Source organism: Prionailurus viverrinus, chromosome F2 (assembly GCF_022837055.1).
Source record: "Prionailurus viverrinus isolate Anna chromosome F2, UM_Priviv_1.0, whole genome shotgun sequence".
Lineage (NCBI taxonomy): Eukaryota > Metazoa > Chordata > Mammalia > Carnivora > Felidae > Prionailurus > Prionailurus viverrinus.
Window position 1 is genome coordinate 67,801,599 of NC_062578.1, and position 25,271 is coordinate 67,826,869.

The following is a 25,271-nucleotide window of genomic DNA, read 5'->3' on the forward strand; positions in this document are numbered from 1 at the left end:
CACTGAGTCTGTGAATTGGTTTGGGTTGAATGGACATTTTAACATTAATTCCTCCAATCCATGAGCATGGAATATCTTTACATTTATTTGTGATGTCTTCACTTTCTTTCATCAGTATCCTAGAGTTTTCAGAGTATAGGTCTTTAACAACTTTGGTTAAACTTATTCCTACGTATTTTATTCTTACACAATTGTAAATGGGGCTTTTAAAATGTTTGTTTATTGAGAGAGAGAGAACACAAGCGCAGGAGGTGCAGAGAGAGGTGGGGAGGGAATCCCAAGCAGGCTCTATCTACGCTATCAGCACAGAGCCCAGTGTAGGGCTCGATCGCACAAACCGTGAGACCATGACCTGAGCTGAAATCAGAGTCAGACACTTAACCCACTGAGACACCCAGGGCGCCCCAGTGGGATTTTCTTAATTTCTCTTTATGCCCATTTTAGTGTACAGAGACCCAACTGATTTTTGTACATTAACTTTCTATCCTGTAACTTTAGTGAATTCATTTATTCTAATTGTTTAGGGCTTTCTAAAAATACTATGTCACTTGCAAATAGTGACAGTTTTCCTTCCTACTTACCAGTGTGGATGGCTTTTCTTTTTCTTGTCTGATTGCTGTGGCTATGACTTCCAGTACTTACGTTGAATATAAGTGGCATGAGTGGACATCTTTGTCTGTCTTGTTCCTAATCTCAGAGGGAAAGCTTTTAGCTTTTCACCACTGAGTATGTTAGCTTGTCATATCTGTCCTTTATTATGTTGATGTGTGCTCCCTCCGTACTCCCTTTGTTGATAATTTCTATGAGTGGATGTTGAATTTTGTCAAATGCTTTTTCTGTTGTCTACTGAAATGATCATATGATTTTTATCCTTTCCTTTGTTAACGTGCTGTTTGATTTTCAGACATTGAACCATCCTTGCATCCCTGGAACAAATCCTACTTGGTCATGATGAATGATCCTTTTAATATATTGTTGGGTTCAGTTTGCTGATATTTTGATGAGGAATGCTATAATCATGTTTATCAGAGATACCTGTAATTTTCTACTTTGTAGTGCCTTTGGTTTTTGGTATCAGGGTAATGCTGGTTTAATAGAATGAATTTGGGAGGATTCCTTCCTCTTCAATATTTTGGAATAGTTTCAGAATAGGTAGTAACACTTCTTGAAAAGTCTGGTACAACTCATCTGTAAAGCATCTGATCTAGGACTTTGGTTTGGTGGGAGTTGTTGGATTTTGTTGGTTGGTTGGGTGTGTGGGTATTTTTTTTTCTTTTTTTAATGTCTCAATTTCATTACTAGTCATCAGTCTGTTCAGATTTTGTTTCTTCCTAATTCATTCTTGGTATTTTTCTAGGAATCTATCCATTTCTTCTAGGTTGTCCAATTTGTTGTATAATTTTTCACAGTAGTCTCATAATCCTTTCTGTTTTGTGGTGTTGGTTATTTGTCATTTGATTTTGAGTCCTCTCTTTTATTATAAGTCTGGCTATAGGTCTATCTATTTTGCTTATTTTTTCAAAGAACCAATTCTAGTTTCATTGGTTATTTTTTTTTCTTGTTTCTTAAGTCTGTATTTCATTTATTTCTGTTCTCTTTATTATCTCTTCTAATTTTCAACTTCATTTCTTCTTTTTCTAGTTTCTTTGTGTGTAAGGTTAGATTGAGATTTTTGTTTCTTGAGGTAGGCTTGTATTGCTCTAAACTCCCCTTTTATTTAAAAGTTTTATTTTGAGAGAGTAGGGGAGGGGCAGAGAATCCCAAGCAGGCTCCACACTGTCCGCACAGAGCCTGACACAGGGCTTGAACTCACCAATTGTGAGATCATGACCTGAGTTGAAATCTAGAGGTGGACGCTTAACTGACTGAGCCACCCAGGTGGCCCTCTAAACTTCCCTTTTAGAACTGCTTCTGCTGCATCCCAAATATTTTGAACTGTTGTTTTTCCATTTGCATTTGTCTCAAGGTATCTTTTTAATTTCCTCGACCCCGTTCAGTAGCATGTTGTTTAGCTTCCATATGTTTTTTCCCCATAATTGATGTTTTTAAAAAAATTTTTTTTAATGTTTATTTATTTTTGAGAGAGAGAGAGACCGAGTGTGAGCAGGGGAGGGGCAGAGAGAGAAAGAGACACAGAATCTGAAGCAGGCTCCAGGCTCTGAGCCGTCAGCACAGAGCCCGGCACAGGGCTCAAACTCATGGACCGTGAGATCATGACCTGAGCTGAAGTCGGACACTCAACCGACTGAGCCACCCAGGCGCCCCCATAATTGATGTTTTTAAAGATTTTATTTTTTAAAGTAATTTCTACACCAGTGTGGGGCTTGAACTCACAACCCTGAGATCAAAAATCACATGCTGTACTGTCTGAGCCAGTCAGGTACCCCTCTGTAATTGATTTCTAGTTTCATACTGTTGTAGTCAGAAAAGATGCTGGATATGACTTCAGTCTTAAGTTTACTTGTTTTGTGGCCTCACATGTGAGCTATCCTGGAGAATGTTCCGTGTGCACTTGTGTGTTCTGTTTTTGGATGGAATATTCTGTATATCCATTAAGTGCATCTGATCTATTATGTCGTCCAAAGTCAGTGTTTTCCTTATTGTGTTTCTGTTGGATGATCTATGCATTGATGTAAGTGGGGTGTTAAAGTACTATTATCACTATTCATTTCTCCCTTTATGTCTGTTAATAAATTGCTTTATATATTTAGATGTTCCTATTGGATGCATAGATACTTACAATCATTATATCCTCTTGTTGGATTGATCCTTTTATCATTATGCAATGCCCTCTTTGTGTTTTGTTAGTCTTTGTTTTAAAGTATACTGTATCAGGGGAGCCTGGGTGGCTCAGTCGGCTAAGCGTCCAACTTTGTCTCAGGTCTTGATCTTGCAGTTCCTGAGTGCAAGCCCTGTGTTGGGCTCTGTGCTGACAGCTCGGAGCTTGGAACCGTCTTCAGATTCTGTGTCTCCCTCTCTCTCTGCCCCTCTTCTGCTTGCACTCTATCTCTCTCTCCCTCAAAACAAATAAACATTAAAATTTTTTTAAGTATACTGTATCCTTTAAGTGTTGCTAGTGCAGTTTTGTTTGTTTTTTGGTTTTTTTTTTTTTTTGCTTCTATTTGCATGGAATATCATTTTCCTCCCTTCACTTTCAGGATGCATGTGTCTTTTTTTTTTTTAATACTTATTTTTTTTTTTTTATACATATGCAAGCATATGCGTGTTTTTTTTTTAATTTTTTTTCCAACCTTTTTTTATTTATTTTTGGGACAGAGACAGAGCATGAACGGGGGAGGGGCAGAGAGAGAGGGAGACACAGAATCGGAAACAGGCTCCAGGCTCTGAGCCATCAGCCCAGAGCCCGACGCGGGGCTCGAACTCACAGACAGCGAGATCGTGACCTGGCTGAAGTCGGATGCTCAACCGACTGCGCCACCCAGGCGCCCCTTTAATACTTATTTTTGAGAGAGAGCACGAGCAGGTGAGGGGCAGAGAGAGAGACACAGAATCCGTAACAGGCTCCAGGCTCTGAGCTGTCAGCACAGAGCCTGACATGGGGCTCAAACCTACAAACTGTGAGATCATGACCTAAGCTGAAGTTGGTTGCTCAACTGACTGAGCCACCCAGACACCCCAGTCTATGTGTTGTTTCTTTAGATCTGAAGGGAATCTCTTGTAGGCAGCAATTTTTTTTTTTAAACCCAGTCACCCTATGTTTTTTGATTGGAGTATTTAATTAACATTTAAAATAATTATTGACAGGTATGTGCTTATTACCATTTTTCTGTTTTCTGGTTGTTTTTGTAGTTTCTTCCTCTTGCTCTCTTCCCTTGTGGTTTGATGGCTTTCTTTAGTCTTCTGCTTGGATTCCTCTTTACTTTTTGTGTATCTATTATAGGTTTTAAGTTTGTGGTTACCATGAGGTTCATATACAACAGTATATTTTCAGTTGATGTTTAAGTTTGCACACTGAAAGCACTACATTTTCATTCTTTCCCCAAGTTTTATGTATATGGTGTCGTATTTTACATTTTTATTTTGTGTAATTACTAGAAATATAACTGATTTTACTATTTTTTTAAATGTCCTATTAGTCTTACAAGTGATTGCTCTATTATATTGTATGTTTGCTTTTACTAGAGACTTATTTTCTGTTTTCTCTTTATGATTTTCTTCTAGTTGGCATTTTCTTATCTACTTAAAGAAGTGCCTTTAACATTTCTTGCAAAGACCATTTAGGGATGATGAACTCTCTTTTAAGTTTTGTCTGAGAAAACCTCTCTCCTTGAATTCTGAGTAACTCTGCCAGACACAGTATTCTTGGTTGTAGGCTTTTTCCTTTCAGCACTTTGAATATATCATGACACCACTTTATTCAGGCCTTCAATGTCTTTGCTATAAAAAAAAAAAAAAATCACCTGATAGCATTAGGGGGGTTCCCTTGTATGTAATCGGTTGCTTTTCTCTTACTGCTTTTAAGATTCTCTTGTTAATTTTTGACCTTTTTATTACTAAGTGCTTTAGTGTGGACATCATTGGGTTCATCTTGTTTGGGGCTCTGTGTGCTTCCTGGACATCTATTTCCTTCCCCTGATTAGGAAAATTTTCAGCTATTTCTTCAGATTTTCTGCCTCTCTCTTCTCCTTCTGGGACTCTGATACTACGAATATTAGTATTCTTGATGTTGTCCTAGTTGATGTTTTAAAAATCCTCATGTTTAAAAATTCCTTTTCTGTTCAGCTTGGATGGTTTCCACTACCTTGTCTTCCAGGTCACTGATCTATTCTGCTGTATCCTCTAATCTAGTAGCAGATTCTTTTTCACTTCATTTATTATATTCTTCATCTCTAATTGGTTCTTTTTTATATTTTCTCTTTTTCTGAGTTTATACAACCCCTTTCTAGTTCAGTAAGCATCTTTATAACCATTACTTTGAACTCTCAGGTAGACTGCTTGTTGTGGTTTTATTTAGTTCTTTTTATGAGGTTTTCTTTTGTTCTTTCATTTAGAATAAACTCTTGTCTTCTCATTCTGTTGACTCTGCTTTTCTCTTTGCATTACATCAGTTACGACTCCTGGCCTTGCAAGCAGTGGCCTTGTGTAGAAGTGTCCTGTGGGGCCAAGCAGCATAATCCTACCCACTCCACCAGGTCACCAGAACCAAGTACCCCAGGGATGTGCCAGGTGGGCTGTGTGTGCCCTCCTGTTGTGACTGTGCTGCAACTGCTGCGGGCATGCTGGGTGGGGCTAGGATGCAGTCCCAGCCAGAGCTGTCCAAGGTGTGGTGGGGCGGTGGTTGCTTTGCGGGTTCACCAGTCCCAAACAAGGCTGACCACAGGGTATGGCAGAGCAGGTGCCGATTACGAAGGGCACCTGCCTGAACTAGCAGGTTGGGTGGGGTGGCTCAGCCAAGGAATGCCAAGGCAGGGTGAGCTGTGCTAGCAAGCTAGTTGGAGAGGGTCAGACTTGGCTTTCATCAGCATCAGGCCAGCTAGGCTGGAGAAGGGCAAGAAAAATGGCACCTGCTACACTCCCAGTCCTGGAGAAAGTTTCTACAGATCCTTGCCCCTCCAGCACAAACCCTAAAATTAGCCAATAAATCTATTCCTGTATAATCCAGATACTTTTCAAACTGCTGCCTCTTTTCTGGATCTTAGAGTTAGTAATAGAGTGTGCTGGTCCTGTAAGAGTAGTCTGTTTCTTAATGGCACCCTGGCTCTGCTGGAATAAAGCCCTGATGGTTATCAGAGCCACATGTTATGGGGGCTTGTCTGCCTGGTACAGATCTCTGGAGCAGCTGAGGTGGGGGGTGGGGGCACTCAACATGGGGTTCGATCCCCTTGCTCTTCAGGGAAGACCTCTACCCCTGTGATATCCCTCTCGGTTGTAAGTTGCCGTACCATGTAACTGGTTCCCTACCACGTCTCTGCTCCTTCTTGCTTTCTCAGTGTGGCTTTTTCTTTCCCCATGGAAGAGTCGTTCTGCTAATTAGGTCGTTTTCCAAATGACTTGCATTTCACGTAGTTGCTGCCTGGCGTGTGTCTGTGGGAGGAGGTGGGATCCTCCTCCTCTACGATGTTCCCTGGTCATCTCGACATTAAGAAAATTTTGCCTGCCGTGTTTCTTACAGGATGTCGAGAATACCATCAAGAGTCTTGACCAGATTCAGGTTGGATTTTTTTCTTCATGTTTTTGGCAAGACCTTCATAGGTGGTGGTATGATCTTCTATTTAGAAGCACATGGTATCTGGTTATATTTTTGTGACATGATGCCCAAAGCTTAGACCTCTTAGTTTACTAGGAGTTGCAGATGTTGATAGAATCCTATCAACCCTTTATTCACTAGAATACTTGTATGAAGAGAAAATTCCTATGTCTACTATTAGGTACCCAATGGTATTGGTAGAGGGGAAAAATATGTGTCTTCCTGTTGAATGTGTTGATTCCCTAGCTTAGCCCAATGGTGGTATTAACACTGACATTCATTTTTAATCATTAAGGAATTCTTACTTTTACGTTCTTTCTCTTGTTACAGCCAGACTGACAGAATGTTACATTTCAGCCTTTACTATATCAGGTCTCTTTTAAAGTTCTTTTTCCTAAATTGTTTCCTCTGGTGTTAATTTTTTTTTTTTTTTTTTTAAATTTTTTTTTTCAACGTTTATTTATTTTTGGGACAGAGAGAGACAGAGCATGAACGGGCGAGGGGCGGAGAGAGAGGGAGACACAGAATCGGAAACAGGCTCCAGGCTCTGAGCCATCAGCCCAGAGCCTGACGCGGGGCTCGAACTCACGGACCGCGAGATCGTGACCTGGCTGAAGTCGGACGCTTAACCGACTGCGCCACCCAGGCGCCCCTGGTGTTAATTTTTCTATTTGGTCTTTTTCCTTCTGTTGAGGCACCTCATTTATCTGGTGGTCCTTAATTATCAGTTTACATTTAAGTAGGCTTGAGTTTCCAGTGTTGTGTTTCCTCTGCTTTTGTGTAAACAGAGGACTGTTTTACTGATAGTTCTGAATGGGGACTCTTTTTAAAAAGTTGACTTATTTTGGTGGGGCGAGGGGCAGAGAGAGAGATGGGGGGAGGGGGAGAGAGGGGGAGAGAGAGAGAGAGAGAGAGAGAGAGAGTATCTCAAGCAGGCTCCATGCTGTCAACAGAGAGCCCGATGTGGGACTCAATTTCACGAAGCGCAAGATCGTGACCTGAGACAAAAATCAAGAGTTGGACACTCAACTGACTGAGCCACCCAGGTGCCCCTCTGAGTGGGGACTCAATGGAAGCTCCTTGTGGGACACCCAGGACTAGGAATATTGATCTGCAATCTCATCTAAGAGTGAGAAGGTAAGGAGCTAATGGTTAGGCTATTGCTTCTCTAAATGCTTTCCTCTGGCATCAACATAAGAATTCCAAGTCCTGGCTCTCACAATTTGGTTTGTTCATTTTTCTTGAGAAGAGATTTTTCCCTTTGGTAGAAATGCTTGCTGCTCTTGTACTCTGCGTATAGTAGTAAATAGAGGGGTGAGAGCTTTCTCTATAAAGGCCATCAATCACCCCAATTTGGTCCTATTAGTCACTAATTCTAAACCCAAAGCCCTCTCTCTGATTTCTGCCTGCTAAATTTGCTCCCATCTCCTCTGGGGCCCTTTATAAAGTCTAAGCTGGCTTTTCCAGAAACTCCGGCCTTGTTTCTTTGCCCTTATAGATGCCCATACTCCATTTTGAGTATGTAGGGCTTTACTTTAGAATGATTTTAAGAGGAGTGAAAGGGAAATGTGTGTAGTTTGCCATAAATATCAGCCTTTTAATGATATCCTCTAGAAAAAACCAGAATTCTTATTTTCAGCTAACTTAACAGTTGATCAATATGAATATTTCCTAAATATGTTTGATATGGGTACTAAATTTAAAACTTCCAGTTATGAAATTATTTACATAGTTTTAATTTCATGAGATCATATCTTAGTCTTTTCCTACATTAATTCCATGCTTGTAAAAAGTGATCTACATACAGAAATATATACTACCAGAATAAATATTTTTCAATCAAAACCAATTATTGGATGCAAATTTAAAAAAAAATCAAAGTCGATTATATCTTTAATAAGGTTTCCCATTTAAGGGAGAGCAGCTGCATATTCTGGAGTCAAATCTGAAACTTCCCCATTTTCTTGGGGGAAAATGTTATAATTTAATCCTTAGAAATCAAAGACTTTATGTCACAGGTAGTATAGTCAGATTAAATTACCATACCTCAGAGCCTCAGATTAAGACTACAATAAACTGAATTCCAGAACAAGAACAGAAATACTGACTTTGATTAAATGACTAACATTAGTTCTGAGTTAACGGAGGAGGAAAAAATCTTGTCATTAACTTAATGCCAAATCCTTATAAATTCAAGGCCATTTTGAAATCTCTCAGACAGTTCAAGTTAGTGAAATAAAGGTCTTCTACCTTCTCTTAAAAATCATTTCAAAATAAGGAAAAAAAAAACCCACAAAGTTTTTGATGAAACCAGGGGATATTTCTAACCCCTAGTCACAAACTATAAAGCAGAAAGTATATGTTAAAATTATAAATGACCTGTTTATGTGCAAAGTGACTTCAGTGCCATGTGCCTGCAGAGAGAGATACTGAAGACAAGCAAACCAATTCACCCAAGGAAGTTCTAAGAACTGAAGATCCCAGGTACTGAGGCTGGGATAAGGCAGGGGGCTGTTTTAAAATGTGGGGTACAGAAAAGAGGGGACTCTCAGATTATTTTCCAGCAAACTGACGCAGAGATGACTCCTGCCCCCCACCCTTGGCCTGAGAGAGAGAAGGGAGGAGAGGGTATGTGCAGTCTCTGGAGAAGCTAAATCGGAGCCGGGACAGGAGAACAGGCAGCACAGAGGACTGCAGGGGTGAAGATGGAGACTGAACGCTGACTGGCTGGTGAGTTCCTCTCTCCAACCCCATTCTGTTCCAGAACACAGGTACATTCATGAATCCCCACCCTGTTTTTCCAGCAGAGATCAGAGGATCCCTCTATGAAGAAAAAGAACCCACCGAGAAGATCCCCTGGCAAGGTCAGCTGGCCTGCGTGTTGATAGGCTGTCTCCCCACAGAGATTCCAATGAGCTTGTTTCTTAACTTTTTAAATATACAGAGTAAGAATTTCCTGACGTTTGAAGGAAGTCATGACAGAGACTAAAAGGGGAAAAAGGCGCTCAGAGGAAATAAAAGCATTCTCTGGCAAACAGAAAATAACTCATCATTCATGTCTTTAGAGAGACGAGAAGATGCATCTGCAAATGTACATAGTTCCAGAGAATGGCAGGGGGAAAAAGCTTTCAGAGATTAAAACCATAAGCTGAAGTTTCATCAAAGAGGTTGAAAAATATTTCTGAAAGTAGGTGGAGAAATTAGAGGGGAAAATATTGAGATCAGATTATGAGCCTGGGAGCTCCAAAGAAAGAGAGAGAGAGAGAGAAAAAGTTTCCCAGGACTGACAAAGATGAGCTTCTAGCCAGAATGGGCCAGCAGCAAGTGCACAAATTATCGGCCACCTCTGTGAAGTCTGGCAATACCAGAGGTAAAGGACTAAAATATTCCACTGGGAGAAAATAGTAGGTCATGGGGTAAGGACTAGGAAACAGAATAGCCGCTGACTTTAAATCTAGAAATGGAGCCCTATAAATTCTCGTGAAAATTATTTCTAGTCCAGAATATTATGCCGAGGAAAAATACCAAGTGGAAGGGTTTTTGGTTTTCTTTTACTATCCAGGCAAACTTTCAAGAATAGAATAAATTCATTTTGAAACATGTGTTCCATCAAAACAGCTGAATACATGGGATCTAAACATAAGAGTTCTATCATGGAGCCGACGTAGACTCAAAACGAAGCAGAAAGGGTCAGGAACTAATGGAGAGATCATCTAGATAACGAGATTATCTAGACAGGGTCCTCATGCAGAAGAACAGATAAAGGCACTTTACAGTTGTTGGGAAGTGTGAGAAGGCTTCAAGTGTTGAAGAAAACCAAGTAAAGAGAAAGGAAGAAAGCTGCCCCAGGAAAATAAAAAAAGTGGTATATCTTGTGGTTCAGCAGTCAACAGTATTTACACAGACTGCAATGAAAGTACTGAATACGCATATAACCCAAAACTCTGCAATAGCCACACTGTGACGGCTGTGGAGGAAATAATGCAGGTGGCAGGGCAGTCCTGGATGGAAGAACTAAGATGCTCATCTCCTTAATGAAAACAAACAAAGGGAATGAATTAAGAGACAACATCACATACATAATATTTAGATATATGGTGATAAAGAGCAACGTGGGGGGGAGGATAATATTTAGATATATGGTGATAAAGAGCAAAGTTGGGGGGAGGGGGTGCCTGGGTGGCTCGGTTGAGCGTCTGACTTCGGCTCAGGTCATGATCTCACGGTTCATGAGTTCGAGCCCTGCATTGGGCTCTGTGCTGACAGCTCAGGGCCTGGAGCCTGCTTCGGATTCTGTGTCTCCCTCTCTTTCTGCTCCTCCCCTGCTCACACTCTGTCTCTCAAAAATAAAGATTAAAAAAAAATTAAAAAAAAAAAAAAAGCAAACCGGGGTCTCTGGAAAAGCTGACTCAGAAAGCACGGTGTAGAGACTGTATCAGTAAGTTTTTTAGAACTACTATTTAGTCCATTATTCATGCATGCCTTTTCACAGTGGTTTATTAGTTAAATCATTAAAATAGAGAAGCAGCATTGAGGACATATAAATAAGTCTGAACTCCATAGCCAATAATTTGATATTTTAGCAAAACTGAGGATTTTTAGCAAAAACTCATGTAATCAGAAGTGTGGTCATTTTAAAGGAATGAAACACTGAAGAGGGAAAGCCAGGGACCCAGCAGCGCTAGCTGACTATGTTGGGTTTATGAGGCTTGGTATGCTGTACCAGCAGAAAGGCTGAGTGTGGAGCCAGAGAACACTGGTTCTCACACTAGGAGTACTTTATGCCGTGTCCTTAGCTTCTGTGAGTTTCCTGGCCTATAGAGATACATAAAATGATGTCATAGTAGGACTCTCCCCACGTCAGACATCACTTGCATGCACAATGCTGCGAACACATATACTTTAAAAAAAATTTTTTTTTTCAACGTTTATTTATTTTTGGGACAGAGAGAGACAGAGCATGAACGGGGGAGGGGCAGACAGAGAGGGAGACACAGAATCGGAAGCAGGCTCCAGGCTCTGAGCCATCAGCCCAGAGCCTGACGCGGGGCTCGAACTCACGGACCGCGAGATCGTGACCTGGCTGAAGTCGGACGCTTAACCGACTGCGCCACCCAGGCGCCCCTGCTGCGAACACATATACTTTAAGGTGATAAAATGACCTAAGTATAAATGGCACTGCCAGAGAAAGCTAGCTGATCTCAATACAAAATTGTTGTCCATGATTGTAATACAGGGCTAGTAGTTTATAACCTTTAACTTTTTTTTTTTTTTTTAACTTAAGTAGGCTCTATGCCCAACACGGGGTTTGAACTCACCACCCCAAGATCGAGAGTCGCATGCTCCACCCACCAAGTAAGCCAGGCATCCCTATAACTTGCAGGAGTAATGTAGTTTAATTTCTTGTATAATTACTGAAATTCACAAGCCAAGATCCAGGTGATAAATACATTTAAATAAAAAATTTAAATCTTTATCAGCAATTCACTGTAAAACAAGGAATCTACTTAATATAAAACAAACTTAAGGACCTACCAACCATTAAATCCTATATAGAGACCCAAGTCCATCAAGGCAGCTGCTGCTTCCTTGGTACCATCAAATGAATGCACCTAGAACATACAGGTGTAATTTCATTTAATAATCGCTTTCTTTAAAAATCCTAAATAACATTAATAAGACTTTCTAAGGAAAAGTATAGGTGCATAGGGGTTTGTTTTTTTTGTTTTGTTTTTTGGATCAGAGGGTTTCAGATGTGGTGGCCCCTACAATTTTTATTTTCAATTCGAATCTCACAGTTATAATGGGTCACCATCTCCAAAGAGGTGAGGCACGAGGGACGTGGCTGCCCAGACTCTCTCTGTGGCTGTGCTGATGGCTCTGCAGTACCTTCAGGAATGGGGAATGGACGTGGGAGCCACACTCTTAGGCAAAAGCATGAAGACAAGTTAGAAATGTGACAAAACCATGTAAAATAAATCTTAAAATGTTGACTTTTTATTATGTTAGGGGATACTTTTTTCTAGAAAATGACTTTTAGAAGAAATTTTAAGCAGATCTAGAAAGAGTTGTGAGAATGTAACTACAAAACTGAACTGTGAGACGGTAAGAATCAGCTCAGTAGGCAAAAAGGAAGAAGCTTGTGTTGTTCTCCTTCAAAGATGTAAGGAAGAAAGCACAGTCTTTCATACTTTGGATACATCTATGTAATCTAAACAATAAGCTACACTTTAAATACACCAACAAGTAATGTCATTAATCTGTTACTACAGCATCCAGAGTCAGAATCCACTATGGATAACATGTTTCTGAAAAATAAAACTGCATTACACGGCTGCCCAAAAGGGTTTATTCTCCTCTCAGCATCTCTAGCTGAGTAGAAAATATATCCTCCATTAACATCAAAGTAATTTTAAATATAACTCCTCATAAACCATTGCAGAAAATTTGTTTTTTTTTTATTTGGCAATCTTTTTTTTAAAGCTTTTATTCTTAAGTAATCTCTACACTCAATGTGGGGCTTGAACTTAAAACCCCAAGATCAAGAGTTGCACGTTCTACTGACAGAGCCAGCCAGGCGCCCCTTGGCAATCTCTTTTTTTGATAAAATCAAACATTTAGGTTTGGATTTGCTAAGTAACTTCTTATTTAGAAATGAAGCAAATGGGCAAAGAGGTAGAGCCATTAATCCCCCCATTAATGAAAGCCTCTAAGACTCTCTCAGTTCCCAAGTACAGTTCCTAAAGGATAGAGTCCGTAAACTATAGATAAAAACGTGTGCAGTAATATCAACAGCAACATAGAAAACATTATCACCAGCAGTACACGACATGAAGCAGAGGCTAAAAACCTGAGAGAATACAGATGAAGCTATCAAAGCAGCGTATGTGGGCAAACAGTAAGTGCTCAGTGCCATTTCCTCTTTCTTTAGTTGGTGTAGTATAATTGATTTTATATACCTGGATAACAGCTTTTTTGCCGGAGATGAGTGAATCTCCTAAAATCACAGGTGAAAATTTGTACATCTGAGCATTTTTTGGAGGCAGATTTTCCAAAGAGCCCATGATCGAAAAAAGATTCAAGGAACACTGCTATGGATACCTGAGCTAAGTGGTGGGCAGATAATGTTTATGGAAACTGTCTCAAGACTAGTGGTTGAAATGACCACACAGAAGTGTTTACAGAGTACAAGCAGATTCCAGAAAGGAGGAGTCTCTAATCAGAGTGCTAAGTGAATACAGTTGACAAATTAAGAAGGCAAACCTGAGGTGAATATTAAAATATTTCAAGATATTAAGAATTAGTTTATATTTTGCTCAGAATTTAAATTGAAGAACACTGAAGAATGCTGATGGAAGAGGCAGAGAAAAAGAATTGTCACCCATGCTATTAAAATATAGGAGTAAATTCATGGGGTTTTCTTGTGAGCCAAATTCTTTATCATTCTTGTACTTTGGACAAAATAAATGTAATTAAATCGGTGTGATTTAGGTCTGTATTACATCTGGCCCATAGATTTAATAGTAAATTTATGTACCTCAACAAGAGACGGAAGAAGTTTAATAGCTTTACTGATGATATCTGAATTCCTTTAGAAGCCGACAGGAGTAACAAAGAAGCTTCTGTGCATCCTTTAATTAAAAACAACTCTTGGGGCGCCTGGGTGGCTCAGTCGGTTAAGCGTCTGACTTCGGCTCAGGTCATGATCTCATGGTCCGTGAGTTCAAGCCCCGCATCGGGTTCTGTGCTGACCGCTCAGAGCCTGGAGCCTGTTTCGGATTCTGTGTCTCCCTCTCTCTCTGACCCTCCCCCATTTATGCTCTGGCTCTGTCTCAAAAATAAATAAATGTTAAAAAAAATTTAAAAAAACAAACAAACTCTTCTACTTACCACTCCACCTACACACCGATCTCTGTTTCTTTTCATTATGTCTGTAAATTAAAAACAAACAACTTTTGGCAAATACTTTGCTAATTTCTGCAAAATTCTTTAATTCTAAAGGAGATTTTAGCTCTAACTCACCCAAAAATTCAGCATGTGAGTTCCGACAGTGAAGAAACATTGGTAATTTTGTTTGTTCTGCCAGTTCAAACTGTTTTTCAAAATATCTGCATAATGCCAAAAAAATTTCGTTAATTTTATTTTAGCATAAGAAAAATAATTTTTTAAAAGGACTTTTATTATCTAGGAGATTACAGGACAGAAGTAGTGAACTCAGATGTTTAAAATACAGCTGGCTTAGCCAGAGGCATTGATAATTATCACATACATCTTCCTGAATGGGATACTTCATTTTCTGGGATTACAAAATCATTTTCAAAAAATGTCCGTTAGTGGAGGCCCTGGGTGGCTCAGTTGGTTAAGCATCCGGCTTCCGCCCAGGTCATGATCTCACGGTTTGTGAGTTCGAGCCCTGCATCAGGCTCTCTGCTGTCAGCACAAGGCCTGCTTCGGATCCTCTATCCCCCCAGCACCCCCTCTCTGTCTGCCCCTTTCCCACTCACGTGCTTTCTCTCTCTCAAAAATGATAAATAAAATTTTTTTTTTAATGTGTTAGCTTTCCATTATAACTTCTAGGTAAATTAGACAGCACTTTATTGATCACTAGAAATAAAGAGCTATAAATGTTTAAGTCTCCAGTGATGGGAGCTGTTCCCTCAAATATACTTTTAACTAGCTCTTCCCCAAACCCCAGCAAATGAAGCAGACACCCTCCCATCACCTGTGGGACCCCTTCCCTGCAGCATGTGTTGGTGGTGAATATACCACCAGCCCCTTGCCTGGAGAGCGGGCTGAGCACCATCAGTGGGAATCCATTCGCTCCAGCAAGAGGCCAGGCAAAGCTTTATGCTCCGTGTTTTCCATGTGCTGTTATACAAGAAATTATTACCACTAAACACAAGGATTTATTAAATATACACAAAACTAAAACACTGTTTTTCAAAGATCTGAAAATTACATGATAAAATGGCAGCCCTAAATGTTTGAAGAGTACTTTAGAAAAAGGTTTTTCAAGTACCACATACCATTATCTCATCTGATCCACAAAATAACCCTAGAATAGGACAAGAGCTGGTGTCAGTGGATTTAGGACTTCATCCAAGATCACAGAACACAGTGTGATCACAACTTCGGTCTCTAAGTCCAGGTCCGGCCAAAATGACCCAAGTTGTATTCAAAGAAGCCTTTTTTCCTGGTCCTATAGCATAAGAGCGAGATATAATGGGGTGGGCTGTCTTATGTTTTCTCACTCAGCACAGTGCTCACTAGTTCTCATTAACGGTCATGCAGTTAAAATAAAACCCAGGAATTACAGATAATAAGTGTCTTATTTCCTACAGGAGTTTACCTCTTCTAGGCGCCTTGATTTTAGGGAATAATTTCCCTGTGTTTCACTTAAATCTCTTTTGCTATATTTTCCACTGTCTTGTCTCCTTGAAGTGTAAGGACAACCATTTTCCTGAAGTACCCCTTTGTACTCTTGAAAATGCTCAATTTCTTTTCATTTTTTTTTTTTTGAAGTTTATTGATTTATCTTTGAGAGAGGGAGGGAGGAAGGGAGGAAGAAGGAGAGAGGGGGACAGAGAGTGGGGAGAGGGAGAATGAATGAATCCTAAGCAGGCTCTGCACTGTCAGCACAGAGCCTGACACAGGGCTTGAACTCGTGAAGCATGAGATCATGACCTGAGCTGAAACCAAGAGTTGGACGCTTCACTGACTGAGCCACTCAGGTGCCCTGAAAATGCTAAATTTTAAAATTAGAAATAGAAATGTACTTCTTAAATAGTTTTCATAAACTTGGTGTTCTTTGTCTTTATTACCCAATGTTTAGGTTTTTATTTATTTATTTTAAATGTATATTTATTTTGAGGGGGAGAGAAAGACAGCAAGCAGGGGAGGGGCAGAGAGAAAGGGAGACAGAGAATCCCAAGCAGGCTTTGCACCATCAGCGCAGAGCCCGTTGTGGGGCTTGAACTTTCAAACTGTGAGATCATGACCTGAGCTGAAAGCAAGATTTGGATGCTTAACTGACTGAGCTACCCAAGTGCTCCCACTGTGTTCGGGTTTTTAAATCACCTTTTCAGATTCTGCTGGGCTAGAAAAAGCAAAAATAATTTAACAAAGTGCTAAAATTTCACAGGGTAGGAAACAGAAATGAAATCTTAAAAGTCACTGTTTCCATAACGTTTAAAGTAATACAAGTGTCAGCAAGTAAGTGTGCTCCAGTCATTATATAAACTTGACCATGTATCTGGCTTCTGGCTACACACCACATACCCTTTGTGTTCGCCACTCTACATGGATCATTTCTTTCACACAAAACTCCATGTACAAAGCCACACAACCAAGCCACAGATTTACAGAATCTAATGATCACCTTGGGAATAAGCCTATCACAAAACAGGCAAAAGTACAAATTATGAAAATAATAGATGCTCAAGCAGGGTGCCTACAGAATTTTGCATAATATGAGAAAAGAAAGGTCCATGCGTTCAAACTAGGTAGGTGTCTTAAGGAGGCCAATTATTCCTAATGACATATTGAGAATAGCTGGTGCTTGACATTAAACTATTGTCTGTAAAGAAAAAAAAGCCACGGTAACTAAAAATAGCATAAGTTAAAGGGCAGGAACTGGCACCTTTCAAGAGACATCTCTGCTTTTATTATTTTTTTCTTAGCTCATACATGAAAACCGCTGTTGACTTGTGTTAGATTTGCTCATTTTAGTGAAACTGTAATTGCTTCTAATTGTAATGCTGCTTCTTACATTTTAGGGTCAACAATCAAGTACAGGTCAGCTTGACCTTGGAAAGGTCAGCTTCAGAATAGCGGCTGTTAGTAATCACGACTGAGGCAACTCCAGAGCACCCAAAGCATTACCACAGTGTACCTTAACCCACGGTGGCGATCCCTCCTCTGGACTGGTTGATGGCAAGGACAGCCTCAATCTCTCCTCTCTGAGGTCCCCTAAATCCCCAAACGATTTTTTTAAATCCTGTCTGATGTCGGATTTCTTTTTTGCACAGTGTTAATATTTTAAAGCCCCAAGAGAAATCCCAAAGCAAATTCTTCCCACTCAAGTGAACCAAGCTCTAAACTTACAACAAGAAAAGAGAATATGGCCCGTGGCAGAGAAACTGAAAATGCAGGGAATGCTTAAAGGGTAACCCTTCCAGGATGGAATCAGCCTTTCCCTTGTTTTCTGATTTTTTTTCTTTTTAAAAAATACTTTCCAAAAACCCCAAAGAAAAAGAACAGCCAGTATTTTCTTTAGGATGAAAATATTTCTAAGAATAACACAACTGCCACAATTTATTGAACACTTACTTCGTGCCAGGCATGTTACTCTGGGCCTTACATACCAAATGTTAAGAAAAGTAGGTGGAACGATGAAGAAACTGAGATTTACAAAGAGACATACAACCACCAATGGCAGTTGTGATTCCAACCCAAAGCTGTTGCTTCCAAAGATAACTACTTTCAAACACCGTTATATACTGCCTTTTCTTACCATTATTTCTCAGACGCTATTTTTTAGACACCGTGTCTACCGCACATTAGTTTTGTCTTGCCTAGTAATCTATCACACCATTTTCTATTTTTCTCTTCTCATAGATCTTTTTCCTGACTGCATTTTTACACAAAAAACAAAAACAAGTCATACACTGGTTAAGTCTCCAGGATGGTATCAAATAACAGCTCAAAATCTAAATTCTTCCGAGAAAAGAGCCAACAGTAAAAGCTGAATTATAAGCTTTATATCCATGCCGCTCTACAGGAATCAAAAAGGACCCTCTCCTCCTCATTAAAAACTCAGTGAACATTTCCCGAGTACCTACCACGTACTGAGAGTACTGTGCATGGCACCATGGGAACTACAACAGGAGTTAAGACTTGGCACCTGCCTCGGCAGAGCCCAGAGGCTAGTCTGTGTGGGTGGGAAGGGGTAACGGGCTGCAGCGCACCCACCGCGGGGAGCACTGAAACTGGCACAGCCGCTGTGAGCAGAGCAGAGCCTGTGAGCAGAGCAGAGCCGGAGCCGGAGCCATGGGAGCACAGGTGGAAGGCGGGGCATTTCTTTCGGTAGCAACGGTCCACACAGGATAACTGCTAGTGTGGTTTTTTACTACATCATTTGAGGTTTTAAAATTTTTAAAAATCTCAGACTGAACTGCTCATCTCTTCAAAATTTATACCAGACTTCAGTCTGTCCTTAGCTTTATCTACTCTGGAAGAGGCCTCACTCACATCTCCTCACCTTATTGGCAAAGGCTTCCCTGACTCCCCCGGAAAGTCCTTCCGCCCTACTGCCCTACACCTTTTTGATAGCATTTTCCAGCCTATTTTAATTATTTACGTCTTCTCTTATCTATAAAGGCACAGAACCAAGCCTATCTTTCCTTGTATCATACTGAGGAGGCACTTGGTAATCATTTACTGAACGAATGGAGTTCAGACTCCCTAGTACAGATTAATACCTGGGCACTTGGGATCTACGTTCAAGCCTAAACCATATCCTGCTATGTACATACTATTTTAATTATGAAAGGATTTACTCTAATGTTTAATTATCTTGATCATTAATACACTGTTTCTGAAATGTAACAAAATGCTCAAGTCTTAAATTAAGTCTATTTTTCTTTTTAGCCAGTAACACTATCCACCAGTGTGCTTTATAGGAGCTCCAATTAAAAGGTATAGGCAGTGGGTTGTAGGAAGTCTACATGGCTTGTGAGCTTTGGAGTTTTCTCAGAAGCCACCATTCTCCATGTGGCTCCTATGAAAGGATTCTCATATTCTAAGTTGACAATATCCAATGCCCAGCAAGAGTAACATAAGTTTTTCTAGCTTTGGTGATTGATCCTATAATTTCTTTTTAATATCCCTTGCCCGTAAATCGTGTCCCCCACAACTGAATTTAAATCATCTCATTGGAATGATGCATGCATGAATACATTCATGAAAAAAAGAACAACAAAAGTCTCTATCATGTAAAACTCATCCCTTATTTCCACCATTAAAATTAAGTTAGCCGGTTAACCAGTTAGGAGCTATATGCTTCCATCATGGCCCTATGAATTCCATGCAAGTATGCATGGAATTTGTTTCACTTAACTTTTGATATACAAAGGGATTAACAAAAAATCCTGATGCTTACTCCAGCTACATTCTGAACTGATAAAAGCTATATAAAAAAAAAAAAAAAAATCACTCTTAAGATTTTACAATAATTCCTGAAGTCAATAAATTTCCTTACTTGAGCTGAGTATCTCTGGGACAGAACTGTAGTCGGTCAAAATCTTTAAAAGATAAAAAAAGAACCAACAATTACTCATAACTTGTACAGAACAAATCACTTTCAAAGTCACTCTAACAGGGCTAGGTTGGCACTTACCAAGTCCACATTCCCCTATTGCTACAACTTTCCCCTTATTGTTTTCAGCGAGATTTAACAACTCCATTAGGTAAAGATCAGGGTCATTCTTTTCAAATTCATCACATCTTGTAGGATGACATCCAACTGTACTGAAAAACATATCTAGCACAAAATAATGTCTTAGGATTATTTCCAAAGTATTTTTCATATTATATTTAACATGTAAAAATGACAGATCAAATACTTTCAGCTGGTTAATTTTTAATAATAGCCATAAACTATTCAAACTGCCAGAATGGCATGAAGTTAATCATATAAGAATTTTTGGAATACCTTAGCAAAGCAGGACAGGAATATGAAAATTGCCTTAACGGATTGGTAAAAATAATTAATTCACCTCTTTCCAAAGCCTGGCATTTACTCAGCCTAACAGAATGGAAAATGAAACAATTTCTTACAGAATGAAGTGTCATAACCTAACTATATCTTTATACTCACTATTCATGTGACCATCTTGTTTCACATAGTTAATATGACAATTACAATTTAAACATGCTTAAAAAGGGTGAGTTAAGGAGGTGGAAGGGAGATTTGTTTGTCTGATAAAAAATTAAGCTCACTTATTTGCAGACCATGTCTTGATAACTGTAATTGCACGAAACACCAACGTGAAGTCAAAAAGGGCTTCTGAGTGGTTTGCACCTGAACCCACGTGAGAGGTGGGGAGCCTTCCTCAGGCTCTCCTGCAGGTGTTTACATATAAGAGGAGGCAGAGGTTTTAAAACAGTGAGAACACAGGTTCGTGAAGGGGGGAGTGAAGAGGGCTGACAATGAAGATTCAAGAACTTTTGAAAATAGATCTCTCTGGGGATAAAAAGGATAGAAGACAATATTCTTATACACCTCCAAGGCATCTGGGAAGATGGTTATTTTTAATCATTAAGAAAAAGTGTCAGTGGATCCTGAAGAGAAGTACGCAGTTTAGAAAGATTGCCACAAAAAGACAGCTTTTTAAAAAAATATTTTGTTTACTTATTTAGAGAGAGAGAGAAAGAGAAAGAGAGCAAGAGCAAGCGCAAGCAGGGGAGGGGCAGAGAGAGAGGGAGAGAGAGATTCCCAAGCAGGCTCCAAACCATCAGCACGAGCCCGACATGGGGCTCAAACCTACGAACCATGTGACCATGACCTGAGCTGAAACCAAGAGTCTGGAATTTAACCTACTGAGCCACCCAGGTACCCCCCAAAATAGCTTTTAGTAAGTAAATCAGTATTTTTAAAAATAAAATAGAATGCCTAATTCTTCAAAGTCTAGCACATGAAGTATGACAAAACACAAAACCAAAAAAAGTGAGGTAAAATGAATGCCAGATAAAGGAGCTGTTTTGAGAAACTAGGATTCCCTTTGGAACCAATTCCAAACCTTACAGACTTTAAATAAATGCAAAACGTGTAACATAAAGTGAGCATCTGAGGGATGATACATTATTTCTTGCATTCCTGGGGCCTTCCACCCTGGTCTGCATGATACATACTTAATAAATGATCCTTCACAGTTTAAGTTTAAAAAAAGCAAAATAAAAGCAACTCCCGTCCTGAACACAGTACAGCATACACACAAAAATCCTGTATCAGGAATACTGGAGACTAAATTGTATACCTGGTGAACTTAATTCTCATTAAGGAAATCTTAAAATAATCCTTAAGTACGATGAGAGAGGATTTAACCAAACATCTGATACATCAGTGTCAGAACCCTTTCATCTTAATCACACCCTGTTACACTCAGTCCGTTTTCCTGTTGTTTCCAGTCATGATCCGTTGTATTGTACCTGAGGCAGTTATAGAAAGATTTCTTCAAAATAACTTAATTCATATGGGGGGGAGAGGGTCAAAGTGAGAGGAGGATACCATTTGTTTGTGCCAAATGCAGTGCCTCTTTGCTGTCCTGCAGATTTCCACCTGTGATCATAAACTGAAACAGAAAGAAAACATGCCCACTGTAACAGAGTATCAACAAGTTTCCTAAACACGCCTCCCTGCTGCTTTTCCAGAATGCTTTCCTCTCTAAGACTGTCACACACTTACCTTCCTTTAAAATTTGGCTGAAAGGTCACCTCCTACGTAGAGTGGTCCCTGACCACCCCTCTCCACGCATACAAGCATACATCCAACACAGAATGTGTCACTCCTTCCTATTAAAGTGTATTCCATGTCTGTTTTACATTGAATGGCAGAGGACAGATTCCACATTATGAAAGCCTGACTAAATACTTCTGAATTTAGAATTCCGTTAATCTAAGTTAGAGATTCAACAGTGTTTATTAATTCAACAGTTCTCCAAGTGAGGTCCTGGGACATGCAGGGGATATGTGAGGTCAAACCTATTTTCAAAATAATACCAAAGATGCTATTTGCTTTTTCACCCTCAGTCACAAGTGTGCAGGGAGTATTCCAGAGGCTACGTGATGTGTAATGTCACAACAGACTGCCTGCAAAAACACATACCCAAGTTCAGCAGTCTTAAGAACTAGACAGGAAAGGGACGAGATGTTTAAAAAAAAAAAAAAAAGGTAAAACAATTCCATTCATGTCACTACATTTTTGGGGGTTGGAAAATATTTGTTTTTCCTAAAAATATGTTCCTTATGTAATATATTGGTTTATTGTTAATAGATTTTTTGAATTTTTCTCAGTTTTAATGTCTAACAGTATATATTAACAGGTAAAACCAAAATAAACAAAAGTTCTTTGGCGTCTTCAATAATAGTGAAGAATGTGAATGGGTTCTGAGACCAAAAGTCTGACAATCTCTGGGTTAATGTATATTGATGACTTCTTTGTAAGGAAAATGTATGGCTCTTAGCAGAAAAGCATACTTCTAAAGGGACAGCCCTTAGGGTCCACCAGCAGTCAGAACAGTGTCTTTGCTACTGTATTAAAAGGAAAATGTCACCAAAGAGCCTGTGTGTTGATGGTGGCCACTGAGGCAGTGCTGAAGAAGTGCACATCCTTCTAGAGCAGTGATTTAAGTGCACCGATGTATATTTCTTTAAGCATCTCACTTCAAGTGCCTCCCTGAGCTAAAATGAAGAATTCACTCCAGGTGTACGCCTAAAGAGAAAACAAATAAACCACAGGAGGAAATGCAAATGACAGACGTTTTTATAAAGCAACTTAGACTTCTAATATAGCAGACATTGAGTATCTTACTCAGGGAATGCATAGGCATAATTAAATCCTCAACTTTTGGGAAAATTTTACTGTTTACCAACATTACCTAATTCTTTAATACAAGACCAGGTGCCCACATTTAGTATTTCAATTGTGTAAAATAGTTGCTAATTAATTCTACCTTTTATCTGTAACTTTCCCAAAGAGATTAGAAAAACAACAAGGACAAGACGAGAGGACATAATTTCCTCTCCCAGTTCACAATGAGGACATTAGGCCGATGGCCTCTGCCACAAACTTCACAAAATACAGGCTGCTCACTTCATGCAGGTACAATACCAGGTGCTCTGCATTCCTGCTTTAGTTCACCCTCACAAGTCTCAAGTAGGCGTTATTATCACTGTCAGATGAGGAATGGCGCCGGGGCTGGAAGCCAGCAGTGCCACGATCACTGTGCTTTCAGTCACAACGTAACAGCAAGGCACCAAGTTAGATTTCAATTTGGAAGCATGTCCAAGTATATTCCATCCCTGTCATTCTTACGTGTGTGTGTGTGTGTGTGTGTGTGTGTGTGTGTGTGTGTGTGAGAGTGTTTACAAATGCTAAGACTGAACTACTCATGGCCGACATGCGGAAATTCAGGAGCCTGGTATTCAGAGTTTGCAGAAAAGCATTTTATACAGTGATTTGCCAAGCACAGAATGACTGCATCATGAGAGAGGAATGCTGTAACCTTTATCCTTTCTTATTACTTGTGAATGAGAGCTATAGCGTTCCGAGTTGGGACTGAGAACTCATGAGTCAGCAGTGTCATCTTTTAATTTTTTTTATGTTTATTCATTTCTGAAAGAGAGAGACAGAGCACAAGCAGGGGTGGGGCGGAGAGAGAGGGGGACAAAGAATCTGAAACAGGCTCCAGGCTCTGAGCTGTCAGCACAGAGCCTGACGCGGGGCTTGAACTCACAAACCACGAGATCATGACGTGAGCCGAAGTCGGACGCTCAACTGACTGAGCCACCCAGGTGTCCCAGCAGTGTCATCTTTTAAAACTCCGGTTATTCAACTTAGCAGCCACAGTCACCAAGTGTCCTGATGCCATACTGTGGAACTTCACCCGATTTCTTGTGTGTGTGTGTGTGTGTGTGTGTGTGTGTGTGTGTTGGAGGAGGGGGAGGGATAGCTTGATATTTTTAAAAAAATACTAATTAAAAAGAAGTATCTATCTATTCAAAGAATTTGACACAGTGCTAATATTCATTTGCTTAGAACTCTCTAAAAGGTAGAATTTTCCTGATAATCAAATTAGTACTGTAAAAATTAAAGTGTTCTCTCAGTTTTTGAAATGGTATACCCATACTATAAGAGCTAAAGGTGGTGACAGGATACACTTTTTTTTTAATGTTAATTTATTTTGAGAGAAAGAGAGAGAGAGAGAGAGAGAGAGAGAGAGAAAGAAAGAAAGAGAGAAAAGAGAGAATCCCAAGCAGGTTCTGTGCTGTCAGTGCAGAGCCTGATGTAGGGCTCTAACTCCAGAACCATGAGATCAAGACCTGAGCCAAAATCAAGAGCTGGATGCTTAACCAACTGAGGCACCCAGGTGCCCCAGGATACATGTGTTTCTGATGATCACTTAATTCTAACAGATGCTAAATTACATTATAAAATTAAGAGTTGCATTTTGACAAACCTGGTAATTCAGATAGGTCTTAAAAATTTTTTTCAAAGAGATTTTGCCATTTACCATGTTTCTGATCACATGGAAGAACTATCCAAGCATGAGGTCTGTATCACTTAAATAGCTGTGAACAGAAAATTTTGATATTTTACTTCATTAACTTGCTAATATTACTTGCTGACAATGCATATCCCAAAATGCCAAGTGTGGCCTGAGCTCTTTCTCTTCTATTCTGTAGTACCTTAACCAAAATTTAATTTTTAAAAAAAAACTTAAGAGTAACAAAAATGAAATGTTACCTTTTTAACACCAATCTGGACAGCTCTTTCTATTACATCTTGTAAGTCGTCTATAAAAGCAAAAACCCCACATTAAGAAAAGCTAGTAAAAATTTTTTTCACTTAATTATCTCTTCTTGAAAGAAAAACACATAGAAACAATCATATTTACCAAATCAATACCATTTGATGAGTACTTATGATAACAATCAGTGATAACCTTAAAAAAAAAAACAAAAAAAGGAAACCTATATCAGTCAAACTAGGTGACTAGTTATCCATTTAATTGTATTTTATTCTGTTGACCAAAAGGGAGAAAAATGACAAAAATCAGGAAGTTCAAATGAAAGGTGAATTTGCTCACTACAACTTAAATCAGTTGCCTTAAAATTGAAACTTGTTGGTATTGTATTTTTTTTAATAAAAATAAAAGTCATTAAGATTGCTTATTTTTACTAAGGCTTTTCAGAGTGTATCTGTAATGCTTCCCAAAACATGATAAAACCTCTCTTTGTAAATTTCAGTTAATACCGTATTATTATAATTCCCATTCCCATTGAG

At 39.4% G+C, this 25,271-nt stretch overlaps 1 protein-coding gene and 1 long non-coding RNA gene across 7 annotated transcripts in view; one reads left to right on the top strand and one right to left on the bottom strand.

Annotated features, from left to right (window-relative positions):
• The window catches only part of TATDN1 (TatD DNase domain containing 1), a 45,272-nt gene that overhangs the window by 8,055 nt on the left and 11,946 nt on the right, over nt 1–25,271 (bottom strand). Inside the window, exons 3-9 of one of the 6 annotated variants that reach the window (XM_047842094.1) lie at nt 24,732–24,781; nt 21,495–21,558; nt 19,605–19,748; nt 19,467–19,509; nt 14,231–14,316; nt 14,099–14,139; nt 11,744–11,820 (exon numbers count right to left, since the gene is read on the bottom strand). In XM_047842094.1, coding sequence (XP_047698050.1) covers nt 11,744–11,820; nt 14,099–14,139; nt 14,231–14,316; nt 19,467–19,509; nt 19,605–19,748; nt 21,495–21,558; nt 24,732–24,781 — 505 coding nt within the window. Of the gene's footprint in view, nt 1–11,743; nt 11,821–14,098; nt 14,140–14,230; nt 14,317–14,930; nt 15,077–15,234; nt 15,408–19,466; nt 19,510–19,604; nt 19,749–21,494; nt 21,559–24,731; nt 24,782–25,271 lie in introns of those variants that run through there. The other 5 variants (XM_047842097.1, XM_047842095.1, XM_047842096.1 and 2 more) reach the window with 5 other exon arrangements.
• LOC125156277 (uncharacterized) lies at nt 7,188–9,069 on the top strand. The gene is made up of 3 exons (XR_007148523.1): nt 7,188–7,345; nt 8,604–8,692; nt 8,773–9,069. It is a non-coding gene; the product is annotated as an uncharacterized LOC125156277 (long non-coding RNA).